Source organism: Melozone crissalis, unplaced genomic scaffold, assembly GCF_028551555.1.
Source record: "Melozone crissalis strain CALT ecotype California unplaced genomic scaffold, PUWL_Pcris_2 ptg000016l_1, whole genome shotgun sequence".
Classification (NCBI taxonomy): domain Eukaryota; kingdom Metazoa; phylum Chordata; class Aves; order Passeriformes; family Passerellidae; genus Melozone; species Melozone crissalis.
In genome coordinates, this window is record NW_026535794.1 from 37,493,052 (window position 1) to 37,511,993 (window position 18,942).

Here is an 18,942-nt window from a genome sequence, read left to right on the forward strand (position 1 = left end):
CTAGGAAGCTCCTTCTGACTACAAGGTATATTTATTTTTCTCTTCTTCCCTGAGGGCAGAAATTAATTACTCAAGCTTGCCAGAGAATCTGCTGAGAGCTGTTACCTACAGGAACTGAAGAGGAAAATGCATTAGTCAGTGATGCTACCTCATGACTATTTCCATTGGCTGATGAAAGTATTTACACCCAACTGTATCTTGCCTCTACCCTGAAACTGAAAAAAATATAAAATGCAGTGCTATCAACAAATATGAGAAATACAGTTGATCTGGAAGGTATTGCAGCATTTTATATGCTCTGGCTGGAACACCACTTTATACAATTTTTTCAGAAGTTCCTGATTAGGATAATCTCTGCCAGCCAAAATAGAAATGAGAAGCTGTAAACATGGTCTTATCTACAAGTTAGAGAAATGTATTTTTGCAGTTTTCCATTTCAGAAACACATTTTCTATTCCAAGTCTAAATCTCTAAATACATTTACTTCATAGCTTTTCTTTACATTGTGGGCATGATTTTAGCAATCATTAAGAAATGCTAATCATTGCTAACTACTGCTGTTTTAGCTCAGTGATAAGCCATATAGCCTACTAAGGGGGTGATTTGTCTGACCTTCAGTTATACCACAGAACTAGACACTGGATACTAGACTCATCTCAAATACTGGTATCTTGGCCAGAAGTGTTTGCTAGAAATCGTAATATTATTATATTGGTACTTTAGTATAAAATTTTTGTAGAAATATTATAGAGACGTCTACTGATTGACACAATATAGACACATATCTTTGTACCTCACTTTTATTAGTAGTATGAATCCTTTAGGAGCAGTAATGTTTCACTAGGCTTGGATGAAAACCTTGAAAATGAAGTGAGTTGTAAAGGAGAAACCAATTCACATATATCTCTCAGTTAAAAAAGGCAGTCATCCACCTTTCCTGGATAGCACTGGAAATGCATAAAAAGTGAGAAAAATGGAAATACACAGGCTGAGAACCAGTGTATTTTAGAAAACTCCGAGGCAGGAAATTTTCTCCTAAGAGACATATCAGTTACCGTTCTTTAAAATAACTTATTTGTTTCAGTTTTGCCACTGAAACAATCTTGAGCTGATCTTGGACTTTATGATTGTATTATTTTAGGCTAGGCTTAGATAGACTTTTTTAACTTTGTCCTCTCTCTGCCAGAGATTTTCTTTGGTTTTTATTCTATGCTCTTTAATGTTTGTGGTTACATTCCCTACTATAGAAATATAGGAGTTCAATCTGCCATACAAAGGACCATGCTACTCTTGGGGAGATGTAGTGCAATCTCAGAAAAACAGTAGTGCACAGAGTACAGGTATTGACTCATCTAGGCTTCTTTTTTCCTTTTTCCCATTTTGCTCTACTTTTATTTTAAATAATTGGGAGCCACAAATATAAAATAGCCCCACTTGATCAATACTATCTATCCAGGCAAAATCAAAGAGATTTTCACATGCTTTCCTGTCTGCTGGCAGGGTAAAACATCCTACTAAGTACTGCCATTGTATGACAATGCTGATTGCTTTCATTTATGCTTTTGATCAAATTCCCTGTCCTGCACAGACTGGATCAGCAGGGCCACGGCCAGACCTTGCTGTGCCATTACCCAGCCCTTCTGGCTGAGCTTTGTCTGGAGAACAGCACGCCAGAAAGCATGGAGATGAGCATGGGAGCAACTATGGTTCAGCAGGTCTTCTCTAGGTGCTAAATTCCTACAGATTTTCTTCCCAACTTAATTGGAAGAGCTGGGACAGATACTATAAATCTACCCCCTACTTTTGCAGACGTTCTGTGCAGACGTTCTATGCAAAGTTCATATTTGGATTCATCGAATGGATGAATCCATGGATTCTGGCTGAATTCATGGATGCTGACTGAAGTGGAGAGAGAATAATCTTCAGGAGGAGATTCAGTCTGTCAGGTCCCAGCTAACAAAGGGGGACCCCCAAAGAACTTTTCTAAAAATAAAACTCTGTCTGTCAGGATTATTTTCTTTTGGCAGCTCTTCCTGCATACCCAAGGAAGATTCCCAATCTCCCAAGCAAGCTGTTTAACAGGCAAAACTGGGCATACAAATAGGTTTTTGTCCTTCTTTTTTCCCCAGTCTTGTTTTTTGTGAAGCATTGTGTTTATGCAATTCATTCAGGTTGTGTTTTCCAGCTGGATATTTTTTCCTGCATTGTTGCTTTGGGGTTGTTTTGTTGTTTTTTTTTCAAATATCGGAGGCAGTAGCTAATTCTGCTTTCTCTGGCACACATAGATTTGTTTATCAAAATGAAAGGAAAGATTTAATGAACAATTTAGAAAATACTTACTGAAGCATGTTTTGAAAATTAATTCTGGTTTGTAAGTTATGTTTAGTTCTTTGAATCTTTTCTACTGTAAAAAGAAACATGTGAAAAGCTCTGAATATGTAATTACTATTATAATGATTTAGTCTTAGAATGTCAAAAAGCTTTCCAAGCATTAATTAATGGAAAGAATCAAATGATGATGCATTGTTGCTGCAGTGCTATTAGGTGAAGATGTTTTTTTTTTTTAGTGACTTAATGGATTTTATAAATTATATCATTAGACCTGTAATATGCAATTCAAAACCACTTGATTTCAATGCAGAAATACAATTCTTATCATAAAAAATTGCACATAAAAATAAATATCCCAGAGACACAATACTTAATGTGCTGCATAAATTCCCACAGTTTAATGGTCTTTTTATTCTTGGAGTTATGTGAAGAATATAATGTTTTTTTAAGTAGATTTGTGGGGGTTTCTAGAATTGTTTTATTAGTATAATGTAACGTTTTCATGATGGTGTCAGTATTATAAAAAAGTAACTCTTTTTATGCTTTGTTTTGCAGGTTGGCTTCATGAGCTAGGAAAACGAATTGAATCTCCTTATTACGAGAATAATACACTTGGAGGCCCATCAATCAGAAGTGCCTATATAGCTGCCCTGTATTTCACTCTCAGCAGCCTCACCAGTGTTGGCTTCGGAAATGTTTCAGCCAATACTGATGCTGAAAAGATCTTCTCCATTTGCACAATGCTGATTGGGGGTAGGTACAATTATCATTTAAAACCTTTCCAAGGAGTAGGAAAAAGTCAAATAAAAGCTGAAATTTTGCTAAGTTCCTTAAAAGAAATCACAAGCACAGTGGAAAGCTTAATAAATTTAACTTAAAATGGCAAAAGAAGGAAATAACTTTGTTTGGTTTACACTAGATAAACTCTCTCAGGCAGATATATTTCTAACATTTTGTTCACTTATGGTGAAGAAAGATGGTGTTGCCCACTGAAATGCAAGTTCCCATTATTAACAGAGGAAGTGGCCCAGCCATGTGTTGGGGATTTCAATCACTTGTGGCAGCACTTTTCCAGAGAGCCAGGTATGATGTGCACACCAGCTGCAGCTCCATTCCCACGGCAGCCCTGGGAATGGTGATGAGGGGAGGTGTGCAGCCCACAGGACAACGTGTCTGTGAGCTGGTGTGTATCCTCATCTGAAGGACCAGGCCAGAAGGAGAGACAGGACAGAGCCAGGAGACTGTTTGGTGAGCCTTAGCATTAAAAAAAATTAAAACTACCGTTCAATTGTCATTGATTCAGAATATTTGATTCAGAATTTAATCAGAATGCAATTTTTATCGTATTTGGAGCTCTTTCTAACATTTTTATTTATGCTGATTACCTGGTTGTACTGTTGGAGTAAGCCACATGCTCATTCATGGTCCCCTTCCTTCTGCTGAGGCACCTGGGTGCAACAAGCAGAGATTTGCAAGCCAAATCCCTTAGAGAAAGTACCAGAATTTCTGTCTATACATTCATCATCCTCCCACAAAAAATCTGATGTGCTATTTCATGATGTGTACATTATACAACTCAAAGGTGTCACACTGGCCATGAAGGGTAAAAGCAAGTCACTGCTGGAGTACTCTGTCCTCCCTTTATATTTCTGCTGGCTTAGCCGTTCTGGAAATACTAGTAGGTGTTTCTCTAGGGCTGGTCATTAAAGCCCTGGGTGTCAGCTTTGCACTATAAATTCTCCTGGCAATAAGAAACTGGAAATTTGACACTTGAAAGTCAGAGAACACAATGAATTACCTGTAACCTATATATTTGCAGCCTTAAGTGGTAAAATAATTTTTCAATGAATTATTTTCCTTTTGCTCAGTCCTGAAAATGAGAGGCAATAATATAATGACTCATCTGAGAATGAAATAATTTTGGTTTTCACAATGTCACAAAACCATGAGCAGTTTATGAATTTCTTTTGGTGATTGCATAAAATTATAGTTTTAAAATACATTGTGGTCTCTGTTCTTTGAGGCTTTCACTACATAAAATGTGTTGTAATGAAGGAAGGAATTTCCATTTCTATCAAGAAAACAAAAGATCTTCTGTATAAGGCAGAGATGAATATTTAATTCACTTTAATATGGCAGAGCTTCCATAAATATAATAGAGTAGAATATAAAAGTATCCTATACATTTATTTAACATAATTATAACAAAATTTCACATTTATTTCTTGTAATATGCTTGTATATTTAATAAATTGGGAAGAATTAGTTAAGTGAGTGGAGTAAGAGGGAACTGATGACTGAAAAGTGAAGTTGCTTAAAGACAAGCAGGTAGGCGAGTCAATTTATATCTGCAAGGGTCCAGTGAGGAAACTCAAGGAAACATGAAATAAGTAGAATGACACTGTGAAGATTGGTGAGCATGGCTTAGAAAACTCTGTTAGGAATAAAGTGCTAATCTGTATGCTTAAGGACATTATGCCTCATCAATTCTTAAAACTTATTTTAGTGTATCTTTTTGGCTGATATTTAATTTTAAAATTCCCTAGTGGAAAGTGATGTTCTAAGAAAAATTAGTGTCATTTTTCAGACTTTTTGACCAAGCCATTAGTTAATGAAATTTCAGATGTTATGGATAAGGTGAGTTAGTTTATCAGTAGTTTTTGTTGTATCTCTTTAATGTATGGCACTAAAAACTGAAAAAAAAAAAAAAATGTAAATTTAATTAAACCTTGAAAAAGTTGAAGACAGAAAAAAATGTAAACTTAACAAATAAATTGCATATAGAATACCTTTTTTATATTTACTGGCCTCTTCACATACATTTTTATTTTGAAATTTATAGAATTGAAATTTATAAAATTGAAATTTATAAATTTGAAATTTAAATTTTTAACAAGTCATATTCTGAAGATGAAAGATCTTGTTCAATACAGTAAGTCTTCCATAATTTGGAATGAAAATTTGCTTATTAAAATGTAACCAGAATTCCTGGGACACCCAGCATCTAAAATATGGATCAGATCTGCCCTCCAACAGGTGATCATACCATATTCTGTGTTATACTCTTCTGTCTTATACTCTCATGTTCTTTCGGCAAATAATGTGTATTTTTGTATTTAAGAGATTGGAGGCCCACTCTAGTAACTCCAGTCCTATATGGGATCAGAGGTGTTCCTCTGTTCCCTAAGCAAAATGTGATTTAAAGTACCTATTAAAATAAAGGCCACTGCTTGAAATATAGTTCCTAGAAGTTTTGAACTTGTCCTACTTGAGTTTAGAGAGAGGTGTAATAGGTTTCTTACAGAAAGTAGGGTAAGTGTATGATTATTTGATAAAGAATTCTAATGCCTGTCACAGCCAAGAATAGCTTGTTATTATAAGAAGCAGTTGCCTTCCAATGTATATAGGCAAAGACAGATTCTACCACAATAATGAAATTCTAGGTGATTTTTGTGCCTATAATAGCATCACTGAGATCTCTTCACTGTCCAGCTCCTAACCTGGGAGTCTCATGAGGGACTTACATTGCATGTGAGTCTTAGATTCGCATTCATACAGCGCCTAACACTTTATCCCACCCCCTTTTAAAATTGATTATTGCATCCTTAAAGAGGTTACACTATTTCTTTAACCTATTTATCTGTGTCTGGCTGAATTGTTTCAGACCTAGCTGTCATATTTCTAATACAGTATCCTGTATCTAATATTGTACCAGTCCCTCACATTCTGTTGCTCTAGTTTCTGACATTAATGACTTAGCAATTCACTGCACCATCATGAGCAACCCCTAGCTGAAATAGCTAACTATTTTTAGAAATAAATTTCCAGTTAGGCTTACTATTCTTACTACAACCATAATCCTTTTTTTCCTGCTATTTCTACACTGCAGTTCTTCATCTACTTTTCTGCACTCCCTTCACAATAAGGACATAGATACTGTTACTAGTTCCTTGGCATTTTTCTCAGCCTGTAAAAGTTTTCTAACACTTCAAACTACAGAATTTTCTATTTCTACCATTTAAAAGTGCATCCTTTCCTCCTCCTATTTTCCCTTGTCTCTTCTCACTTACATTGGACTTCTGTAAAGTGACATACAAGGTCAACTTGTATGTCTGATTTATAACTTTATAACAACAACTTGTTTGTCTCATTTATAAACCAATTCCTTTGTCACTCTGAGAAGTCAGTCTGCTTTCTTTCAAGCACCATAAAGACAGAGGTCTCTTTAGAGAAATAATCAAGTTTTTTAGTATTTTTTTAAATCAGCAATTTGTAGATGTGTATATTCTATACATCAGATCAATATCACATGACAGACAATTTTTGCAGTGATATTTCCAACTCAAATAAGCAAACACATTTCTGCACAGACAAACCCAGATGACCTATATTTGTAAATATTTCTTCAATTTAGCTTCTGGGCTTTTTATTCCCAAGACAATCACTAATTGCAGACAAACTCCAAGATGTTAGAACAATTTTAACCATATTTGACCCTGTCCAGCAACATAAGAAATCAGGTTGTCTCCTCAAATGATTCTTTTAGCCTGAATTTCTGCTTTACAATGGGGTTGTTTTCTGACTTTTTTAAATATCTCACCCAGAATATTATACATTTTAAAATGTTATTTACAGCCTTCTTCCTCTACATTGGTAATTGTTTTTATTTACATGAGTTCTCTGAAATCTATTACATTCTGTGTAGTTTCCAGCTGACCATTTGAGTCTAGTTTCCATACCCAGTATCTCATTATTTTCTGAGCATACCTGCCTACTTGTGCTCCTTCCTGTGCTTTTTGCAAAGGCCTGCAGTGACAGCACAAGTGGGAATGGTTCAAACTGAGAGTAGGTTTAGATTAGATATTGGGAGAAATTCTTTACTATGAGGGTGGAGAGGCTCAGGAAGATGCTGCTGAGGGAAGTTGTGGATGCCCCATCCCTGGCTGTGTCTAAGGCTGGGTTGGATGAAGCTTTGAGCAACTTGGTCTAGTAAAAGGCATCCCTGCCCATGGCAGGGTGATTGGAACTAGATGATCTTTAAAGTTCTTTCCAACCTAAACCATTTTATGATTCTGTGATTCTGTGCTCTGTTTTCCTTTTCTCTTAGACTATGAACTTAATTTGACTTAATTATTTTGTTCATTACCCCGACTAGATAGCATAAGTTGTTGTTCTACCCTGTCCTATGACAGTGACTTGTAGTGTCTCAAATACCAGAAATGAATAATCATATTAATACCACAGTATTAATATACCACTACTCAAGGAGTTTTATATTCAAAAGCTTTCTTATATCTCTTAATCAGGAAATTTTCACTCTGTGAAGATACTGTTTATGTTCTGTGTTAAGTTTTACTGATCAACAAATCACTCCACATTGCATGTAATTTCTATGCTTCCTAGCTCTGATGCATGCCTTGGTCTTTGGCAATGTGACTGCCATAATTCAGAGGATGTACTCCAGGTGGTCCCTTTATCACACAAGAACCAAGGATTTGAAGGACTTTATTCGGGTCCATCACCTGCCACAGCAGCTGAAGCAAAGGATGCTTGAATATTTCCAAACCACGTGGTCTGTCAATAATGGAATTGATTCCAACGAGGTAACCAAATGAGGGGGGATTTGTGTTTGATTGTTTTGACTATGAACTATGACTATGAGGCAAAAACGGGGGTAATTTTTCTTTTGGAATGCTGTGTCTTGTGTGAAGTTACATAGCAAAGAAAACCATGCCTAAAAATGAACCTGGATTATCCCAGGAAGAGGGTACACAATTGCAAAAGCAGGTTTAAAACACCAAATAATGTAGAAAAATTCAGTCTCACTGTGATTCTCAAATGCTGAAGAGGCATTCATCAGAAACCTTTTAGATGATGCCAGCAGAAATGCTATAATGAGCATTTATATCTTTCAGTAAACAAAATATCTACATGGGAATTTTAGGTCCTTTTTAAAGGAGAGTCTTTGATACCCTTTCCTTCTTCCTTCATCTTATTTATTCCAATACTCTAAACAAATTATTTAGGCTGAATTTTTATATTATTTATATCACTACCTTTTTAAATATTGCACAGTGTAACTTGAGAGTGAAATCAAAAGAAAGATTTCTGGTGGTGTCTGTGCTTGCTTGTTTTAAATTACTTATCCAGGTTATGTGTATATAGGCACTGTATGTACTGTAGGAGAAATAATGGCTTCTCTCTGCTGGAGTGTTATTTGAATGGAGAACTCCCTTTAGGTTTCTTGTTATCTGTGTTATAAAACTCAGTGGTCTCTAAAGATAATGTGGAAATAAGCAGAAAGATTTGGGGTTTGGAACATTCTTTTCCTGATAAAATCTTTTTGTGTTGTGCACAGCACAAAGAACGGGATTTTTAACAGCATCTTAGCAACAGAAGGAGCTTGGTAAGATTTACAAAGGTACAAAAATGACTTAGATGTCAAAGCTTTTCTAGATGTGGTTAATGATCTCCTTCAGCTTTTGTACTTTCTGTACCTTTAGTCACACTGAAAGTGAGTGACTGCTGTACTACAACCACAGCTCCTGGAGAGACCATCAGTCTTTCATTATTTCCCTTCTATGGATAAAGCACCTTGTCTGAGCCCACCTGGTCAAGCATTGGCTGATTGCACTGTTCAGATGCCACATCCCCTCAAACTACAAAAAAAACCCCTGTATTTGTGGACTTGCAGCTTGGAAGGAAAAATGAGGCCTCATGGTCTTTTTGCTTCCATAGGTTCTTTCACTGAACATGGAACTTGTCTGCATTCCTTTCCCACCCCTCCTTCAGTGTCCAGTTACATTATTAAAAAAATAAAAATAACAACAAGAAAAAAACCACATTTAAGGCTGGGGTTTTTTTAGTTATGCCTGTTGCAGTGGTTTCACTATAGAAGAGGTAATGTTGCATATTGATGAATTTTTATAAAATTCTCTGTTTTCATTGCATATGTCACTGTGTACAATGGTGTACCTGAGCAGCCTACTGTGTTCTATCACAGAGAAGAACTTCAACGAACTTAAATTGTGCATTAGAGGGGATTCATACAAACAATATTGTTGACCTTTTCTCCTGAGTTTGGTTTTTTTTTTTTGTGAGGCTTTTGGGGAGTTTTTTTAATAATAAAAAGACATTTATTTATTCATGTTTTTCAGGAATTTATAGTTAAAATTTCTTAAAATAGCACATCTCATCAAGGTGATAAGAAAAATCAGAGGGAAGTGTTTGCGACAGTATGACATGTGCCCCACCACTAAAACAGGCCACTTCTGCAAAAGTGTAAACAAATAATTTTACAAATTTTCTCTTTTTCATCATTTTTTTTTTCTCTTTTGGACAGCTTTTAAAAGACTTCCCAGACGAGCTGCGTTCAGACATCACCATGCACTTGAACAAGGAGATTTTGCAGCTTTCCCTTTTCGAGTGTGCCAGTCGTGGTTGCCTCAGGTCTCTGTCTCTGCACATCAAAACCTCCTTCTGTGCTCCTGGGGAATACCTCCTGCGGCAGGGAGATGCCCTGCAAGCGATCTACTTTGTGTGCTCAGGTTCCATGGAAGTCCTGAAGGACAGCACTGTGCTGGCAATCCTTGGTACGTTCACAATCATGGACTCTAAGAGGAGGAATTGTCCCCCAGTGCAGGAGAACCTTCACTACAGACTGTTGGCTTAGTGTGTGCTAATTGTCTGATGAGAAATACTTTTTTTTTGGTTTTAATCTGCAATACCTATTCTATGTAAACTCCTATTTTTTTTATTTTTATTTTTATTTTTAGTTTGAACTTCCTTATATTTTGACCTAAAGAGTTTTCCATTGCCAGATTGTTAGCTGTGCAATATTTCACTTCTGGTTTCCTTATACTTATTCTCTCTTATTTTCGTGTAAACACGTACTTGCAAGCTATTGACACAGCTTGCTGCTTTCTGCTATATTTGGTGGTGGTACTGATAGCTCAAAGAACATTGATCATCAGTGCCTAAATCTTTCATGAAAATTAGTGTCCAGGCAATGCTCCCACTAATGCTCCCAAGTCAAAGAAAGCAAGAAGAGCCTACTTTTTCACTCTTTGGCACTTGCTTATAAACACCCCTTGCAGAAAAGCCATGTGGTGAAAAACAAGCATTGTTGGCTCTGCTCCCCCAAGCTACTTCATGCTAACTGATGCTGTCTGCAGTCATCTGAGTATATTGGAAGTGAGAAAGGCCAGAAATTCTGCTCAAATAAATTTTTAGTTGTTGTTTGCAAGATGACTCTTTTTACTCATTGAGGTTTAAGCATCTCTACCTATAAATTTCTGTGATTTGCCTCCATCTAAGTCCTACTAAAGAAATTCTCTTTATCTTCAGGATGATTAGACCTGTCACAGTTAATGTTTATGAAGTTCATTGGCAAAATAAAGTGTAAAATTTTACTCTAAAAGAATAGAATTATTTTATTATGATTTTAATATCTGTTTAGACTTAACTGTCTTCTTTCTAATAACTTTTAATATTCTTATAAAACAGAGTTTAAAAGAACATTTCCTTTTTTGCTTTTCTTCCTGTTTTGTGCGATTACACTAGACCATTGATAATGGAAGCTTCTGGTCTTCTGTAATTGAATTTCCTTTATTTTACTAAAATGCATTTCATTGGTCTTTTTTAGAATATATAAATGTGATACAGGTCTTATTTGTTTCAGAACTCTTTAATTCTGTTAGATTGACAGACCACATCACTCCATCTCTTGTTTGTTTTTAGGAAGTTTAAGAATCTCTTGATTTCATTGGATCACATAGATCAGAGGTACAAAATATGAATTAAAATAAGACATAGGCTAAAAGCCAGCAAGAGTTCAAGAGGTAGTTTCATTGGAAATATGATTTTTCATTAATGATTCTATCTTCAGGCACTTCTGAAAGTGTTAATAAAAGCATCATTGTGTAATGGTGACAATCAAAACAACAAGAAAGTGATTAGAGGATTTCTGAAAGAAGTTAATGAAATCATAATGCAAAAAACATAAACATAACAGAAAATAATGTTTTGTTACAGTGAATGGGAGCTTCATAATTTAAACCTAATTAACACCAGCAGAAGGTGAATGCATCAAACACATAGGTCCCTATGGGACATTGTGTTGCTGATGTCAGGTAAATTCAAGACAGCAGTTTTTTTCCCTGACAATGCTGAGTTACTTGCAGTTCCCAGAATATTTTAGAATTCTGTCCTGATTCTAATTCTAGTGGATTAGTTTTTGTTTACTGAACCATTCTCACTAACAAGCAGTGCAGCAACAACTCAGTGAAATGCTCTCATTAAATACATCTTTGCTTCCTCTAGAGACTATTACTTTATCTCTAATAATGATGGATAGTTTCTATTTTATGGTAAAATATGTTTTAATATGAGTTATGTACTGTTTGAGCATATATCATTGATTTCTTAAAAATATTAGCCATAAGTTATTTGAAAAATATCCATAATGAGAACATTTATAACTTTGACATGTCCCTGATTTATTGAAAAACAGATGTGTCTGTGAGAAACATGTATATATAAGCTTGTTATCCAATTAAAGAAAAAAGAAAAGAGCTGCTAAGAATAGCTGAAATTATTCTGTTATATAACAAATTGTGACGTTCAAGGTAGAATCAGTTAATCACTTCATTAATTCTACATGAAACCATGAAACTTCAGGTTATTACCTACAGCCTTTGCTGCACGATTTTCATTTGAAAAATAAACATATATGAGCACTAGCAGACCAATTTTAGTATCTTTAATCCTGAAATTACTCTAAAATTTTAACTACAATCCAATAAAAATCTAACATTTTTTCAAAATGTTTATGAAGTATGGATACTAATACTGTTCATATATCTAAAAAGTTTCTAATTAAGATGTTTGAGGATCAGTTTTGGTATATTTGAAAAATTCTTTCCCTTGCCCAGCAATACAAAATGTCCAAACAACAAGCAATAAATTAACACTGACAGCCCTGAGACTCTTAAAAGTCTCAGTTAGTATAAATGAGAACTAGAATGAGATGGGGTCAGTCTGGGAAAGAGAAATTTGTTAGGTACTGATAGCATCTGTCTTTGCTCAACGCAACATGTATTACTACATAATAAAATACAGCAGAAAGCAAAGCAGTTATATACTTTTACATTTTACTGTAAATATCCACAATTCCTTAGATTTCTTCCATTCTACTAGAATAGAATGGAAGAATTGAATAGATATTCTATACAGAATTCTAGATAGAATAGAATATTCTATTCTAATTCTATTAGAATTAGAATTAGAATAGAATAGAATCTAAGGAATTGTTGATATTTACAGTAAAATGTAAAAGTGTATAACTGCTTTGCTTTCTGATGTATTTTATTATGTAGCAATACATGTTGCGTTGAGCAAAGACAGATGCTATTGTTACCTATCAAATTTCTCTTTCCCAGACTGACCTAATCTCATTCTAGTTCTAATTTATACTAACTGAGATTTTTAAGAGACACCAAAGTACATTAATATATGTATATTCCTAGCATAAGAGAAAATCCCTCTAGGTAGGAACCTTGAGTTTATGACATGCACTGTTGAGAAAGTTGTTTAAGCTCCACATAAATAAGGAAAAAAATTATTTTAAGGTACTAAAAATGATATATTTTGGTGTGAAACAATCCTATTTAAGAAGGTTCAGGGATGGTTGACAGATTAGTTTAACTTACTCTGCAAGCTGACCATTTCCTGTGTAATACTCAGTTGGAATCACGTGCTGGTGGATTTTCCAATGTGACAGTCTTAACTCATTATTTATTCATCAAAGAATAATGTAAGATTGAAGGGATCTTCAGACTTTTAGAAGCTACCCAACTTAAAGTTGCTTAAAGCAGGGCAAATTTATGTCAGTCGTATCGACTATGTCCAGGCAAGTTTTGAACATCTCCAAGGATGCTCACAATTCCACAGCCTCTTTAGCCTGGCTGTTCCACAATTTCTTGACTTTCATTTCCTGATTTGGAGTGAGAATTTAATTTGTTGCACCCTGTGCCCAGTATATCTTGTTTCCCCTCTGCACTCTGAAGAGAAGTTTAACTCTCTTTTCTCTAAAATTTTCTGCTGGGCTGTTGAAGACAGCAATAATATGCCTCATTTGCCTTTTCTTTGTAAGATGGAGCAATAGCCCATTTTTTCAAAATTTTCTCATAAATTATATTCTTTAGTCCCTTATTCCTGGTAGTCTCTTTTTGACTCACTCTGTCAATATTATGTCTTCTATTGGGAAGCCTAAAAAGGGACACAGTGCTGCAGGTGAGACATGACAATATAGAGGGAAAGAGTCGTTTCCTGGAACTTGCTGGCTCCACTCTTGCTAATGCTGCACAGGAGGTCCTTGAACTCCTTTGCTGCAAGGACACATTGTTGGCTCATGTTCAGCTTGTCCAAAAGGACCCCCAGGGCTTTCCTGCAGAGCTGCTGCCCAGCTGGTCAGTTCCCAGTCCATACTGCTCTAGGGAGGGTTTTCATCCCAGATATGGGACTTGGCATTTGGTTTTGTTGGACTTCATGATATTCCTAGAAGCCATTTCATCTTTCATTGAGGTCCCCCTAAATGCAACTTTGTCCTTCAGTATCATCAACCAATTCCCCCAGCCTGGTATCACCCATGACTTGCTGAGAATGCACTCCATCACACTGTCCCGGTCTTTAACGAAGACCATCTGCTTTAACTTTTGAGGAAAACCTCTGGTTCAATGACTACACTTTGGAATTTATACCTCAGATCAGATGTTTATGGAAGCTTTTAATTGTAAAATTTTTGTGCTCCTCAATAGATGGTCAGTTGAGGTTTCTAATAGAGTCAGTGTTCTAAGGCAGTCTTGCCCATAAATGAAAACAAAACCAGCACAAGAATTCTTTCTTAAGCATTTTTTTTTTGACAGAAATGTTAAAATGCTACCTTAACACCTGCACATTTTAAGACACACACAAAAACACCTGACAACATCTTTTTTGAAAAATAATTGCACCTGTTATTAGTTACTGGTGTAAATCTTCATTTTATACATATTTAATTTATTGCTCCCTTAAATCAGCCTGGATTTACCTGTCTGGAAATTAGTTTTTGTACCTCCAATTAATTGTGTATAAGTTTGCACCTGCAAAAAGAGGAAAAAAATTAGTCTATGATCCTTTAACATAATATTAATTAAAAAAGACGTTAATAACAATAGGATTTCAGGTTCAGGTATAGAAATTATATTAAACAGCTTTATGATTCAAAAGAGTAAAGAATTTATGCTTTGAAGATAATTATTTTTGCATTCTTTTTCAGGTAAAGGAGATTTAATTGGAGCAAACCTATCCATTAGGGATCAAGTGATTAAAACAAACGCAGATGTTAAAGCTCTAACATATTGTGACCTCCAATGTATTATACTCAAAGGTCTCTTTGAAGTGCTGGACCTGTACCCAGAGTATGCTCACAAGTTTGTTGAAGACATCCAGCATGATCTCACTTACAATCTAAGAGAAGGCCATGAAAGTGATGTAAGTATCTTTAAAGGTCTCTGCAGTTATTGTAATCTTTCAGGTGTTTCACATACCTCAGTAATTTCTTATAATTTTGTCACAGTAAAGACATAATACTCAAATTGTTTTGAAGGAACCACTGATTCCATTTGTTTGATAATTCAGATATTACCTACATTATTTCTTTATCAGTTGGTCAGATCATAAATATCCAACAACCTTATTGCTTCTCATTTTCCATAACATCATCCATGAGACAAAATTCTTTGTTTTTTTAGTATTTTTTGTTTATGTCTAAAAATAAGTCATAGTTATGTAAGCTATGTGTCCAAATAAAGGGTTTTAGCCATACCTTTTGTAGAAGCTCATGTGCCAGCCTAATGAACACTCATTTCATACATCATTGGTTATCACTTTTAGTAAAGAATGTCGTCACACACACTGAAAATGAAAAACATTTTTTTCCCATACACTGCAATTAAAATGTTCTTATCCGCTTAAACGATACTTTTCTTTTGAAAAAAAAAAGGCAAAACAAACAAAAACCCCAAGCAAAAACAAAACAAGAAGACATTCCAGATAAAGCACTCCTGAAAGGCTTCAATACAGACTCACCAAAGGACTTTCACAGAATATATGATTGCTTTCATTATTATAGAGACAATATGTACATTTGGATTTTAATAGTGAAAAGCTTTTATGACATCTCTCTTTTTCTGACTTTATCACATGAATGTTCAAAGACAATTATAGCTAAACTTCCCATTTGGTGTTTAACAGTTCAGGTGTTTGTTCTGTTTTGTTTTTCTCCTAACACAGAGAGAAGTAACATTAGAAAAACATTAATTTTCACTAGGATACTCTCAAAACATGGGACAAATAAAATGCCAAGGGAGAGTGCACCAAAGTATTTTTCAGTGCAAAGCCCAATGAGTTTGATATATGTGCTGATTTTTCTACATAACTTCCTATTAGGTGCACTTTGGTGCCAGTGTTTCCACAGCAACACTCTATTAAACCATTGCAGCAGAGAGGAGCCCACATATAAGTGTGTGTACTTCTGGAGAGGAAAATAACCAGGGTATCTCATTTGTTTGTCTCTTGAAATTCCTCCAAACTTCCTGCTGCTGAAAACAGCAGCTGGGACTACACAGCTGTTCTGAGAGCCTGGTGATCTGTTTGTTTAACACTTTTCCCTCAGGGAGGAATGTTTGATCTGAAAAGGAGTAAAACTCCATGCAAAGATAGGGTTTGAAGATTATTTCATTCCCCACTACAGTTTTGTCATGGAACATGATGGATCCCCTCAATGTGTTGCTTCATGCTTTTCTGTATGGTGACAAATCTGGGGGTCGCCCTCTCAGCTGCATTCAGGTTTTATAAATTCAGGGACAGCTCTGGCCAATTAAAGTCAGCTGGGTGATGTATGGACTCTCTGCTGAGAGCAAGCCTACAGCAGCCTTGAAGGTGAGTGTTTCTCAGGCTCTATGAGGGATTTAAAGTAATGTGGGACACATCTAAGTAACTTTTCTGCTTTAAAGTAGAAAATATTTAGGGCATTTTTGAATCTATTCCATATTTTAATTGTATGATGTTACCTTAAAATTAAAGGAAAAAATATCCTGACATGGAATAGCTTCCAGTGTCGCAGGCAGATAAACAGAATCCAAGACAGATTATGAGTGTCACTTTTACCTACATCCTCTGCTTAACTATTCCCTCAGCTACTACTTCTCTTGCAATAGAACACCTCATTTCTTTTCCAACCATTTTACTTACCAGTAAGGATAAACAGCATAAATAAGGCAGCCAAAAATTGTACCACCACAAAAACAGGGTTAAAAAATGAGGACAGATATCTATGTCAGTAGCAAGTGTTCCTGGTCAACCACTCACTTTGCTTCAGCAGGAGTATACCCTGTCTTCGCTTTAGCTGGAATATCCTTGCAAACAGAAAAAATTGGAGTTATCTGATGGTTACTCTCAGAGAAAAGTAAGTAAGAAGTTTTCAGATGTAGAGTTTTTGGGTGTGTTAATATACCTTCTTGCTTCTTGTTGTTGTTTTTTTTTTTTTTTTCTTTAAGTACAGCACTTAGGAATGGTGTTATGGGAGAGCTTGTCAGCTAGGCCACTGTATCTGAATTCCCTCTCCCTAAAATAAGGAGATTTTACTTTTGAGAGTATCTGTAATTTCTTTGTGGGATTTTTGGGTTTGGAGAACATTCCCATAGTTAAACAGCAGATCTATTCATTTGAATAAGTCTGTTTCTCACTCTCTTTTTCTTGGATGCTTTAAATGACTGTAAATCTGTAGCTGAATGTGAATTTAATACTTAAAATTAATCATCAGCAGTATTTAGGGTCAGGTGAACTGCAGGGTGAAATAACATGAATTTCCCCACTATGACTTATGAGCTGTCTTTCAGTCTTGACCTAAAATGTTATTGCATTTTCAGTCAAAGTCCATAAAATCTAGTGTAGGTTGAAGATTTATTAAAACTTAATGCCAGCATTAAAATCCTGAGGAAGGAATAAGAATTTATTCCTGGTTGTTCACTATCCTCTTTCCACCTTCATTGCTCTGATTAAAATTGAATTGGAGATTTGAACTGAATTAGAAGAACATGGACAAAAAAGGGGTCAGAACTCACCTGTAGTGTCCTTCTCTTGAAGGATACTTGGAACATATCTTCCTTACCTACACAAACACAAAAATGAAGTATTTAAAATTTATTTTCTTGGTTTATTCCTGTGTAAGAGGATATATAATGATGTGGTTCATCTGCACTAAACTCTGAGTGAGGTACGACTGTGGAAAAGGCTCAAGGACCTCCATAGTTATATCTCTTTCCAATAAAACGAGGAGATGTAACCAGCTCTCCCAGTAACAAGTAGAAACTGTAACTGTCTGGTTATAGACTGATTGAAAGAGCTGTTTAGCAATCTTGGGAGGAAAACTCAGATTTCAAGTATAGGAGCAGACAACTCTTTCAGGCTGTAACGAGTAAAAGGTAGAGAAACAGACACAAAATCAGAGAGATAGAGTTTGAGCAATTCCTCATGATAATTCTTAAGCCAAGAGTTACTAATTGTTTTATTATTTAAATCATTGTGTGTTCAGACACACTAGCAGTGCTATTTTGCCCTCTTTTTATACATTTTCATCACAGCAAGATATGAACTAGGAGAAGAGACTTTTTGCTGATTTTGCATATTCTGCCCCTTACTTTCTTTGCTCCCTTTTGATCAATAAACCAACAACTGTAGTTTTAAATGTATTCAAATATTAGGGGCAGTTAGAAAATACTAATTTTTCTGGTAGCTGGAGTTGACATTAAAATAATTCACCCATTACTACCAATTTATCTAGGTCTGTGGCTATGTTGTCATAGTAAGGAAATAGTTTGCGGAGTGACACAGATTTTGACGCATGCCTCACCCTATCTGTATCATTTTTCACTATGAATTACAGATTTCATATGTATTAGGTAGTGAGAGTGTCCCATATCTGATTTGATAAAACTGAGCACTCAGAAGAAGGTTCTTAAAAGGTTTGTGGATACATCTATATCCATACATTAATATGACAGAAACTAGAAATTATTTTGTTATCCACCACCCCTGGAAAATGTGCTATTTGATGCATTTAGAGAGTAGCAGCTGCTGTTCATAACTCTGAATTATCCTATGAGTATGCTATGAAGAGCTCAGAATAAGTTAATGTTTGGACAATATCTTTGTAGGCTTTGGGAGAGTTTATTGTTTCTAATTATTTCTTATATATGCACAAAAGAATTTACAGTGTAGACAAGATTTTTCAGATTAAAAAAAATAAAAAGCTGGTTAGAGTCACACTGATAAAAACCTATACCATCAAGTTATAATTTAGTCCCAAAGGAAGACAAGGCACATGCAGGCACAATCTTTGTCTCACTAAAGCTGTATCGATGTGAGTCATTTTCAAAAAGTTATATTCCTGGAGAGCTAAAAATCTCTGCTTGTAGATAGAACTTACAATTAATAAGAATCTGCTTTTCCTTTTGTAGGCTTAAAAGTAGTGTTCTGGCTCTTAGAAAAGCTGTTCCTTCTCCTCTCCCC

At 35.4% G+C, this 18,942-nt stretch overlaps 1 protein-coding gene across 1 annotated transcript in view; it reads left to right on the top strand.

The window, feature by feature from the left end:
- Positions 1 to 18,942, top strand: part of KCNH8 (potassium voltage-gated channel subfamily H member 8) — a 176,965-nt gene that overhangs the window by 127,774 nt on the left and 30,249 nt on the right. Inside the window, exons 8-11 of the mRNA XM_054273643.1 lie at positions 2,887 to 3,084; positions 7,735 to 7,934; positions 9,674 to 9,923; positions 14,648 to 14,862. Of these exons, the coding sequence (XP_054129618.1) occupies positions 2,887 to 3,084; positions 7,735 to 7,934; positions 9,674 to 9,923; positions 14,648 to 14,862 (863 nt within the window). The remainder of the gene's footprint in view (positions 1 to 2,886; positions 3,085 to 7,734; positions 7,935 to 9,673; positions 9,924 to 14,647; positions 14,863 to 18,942) is intronic.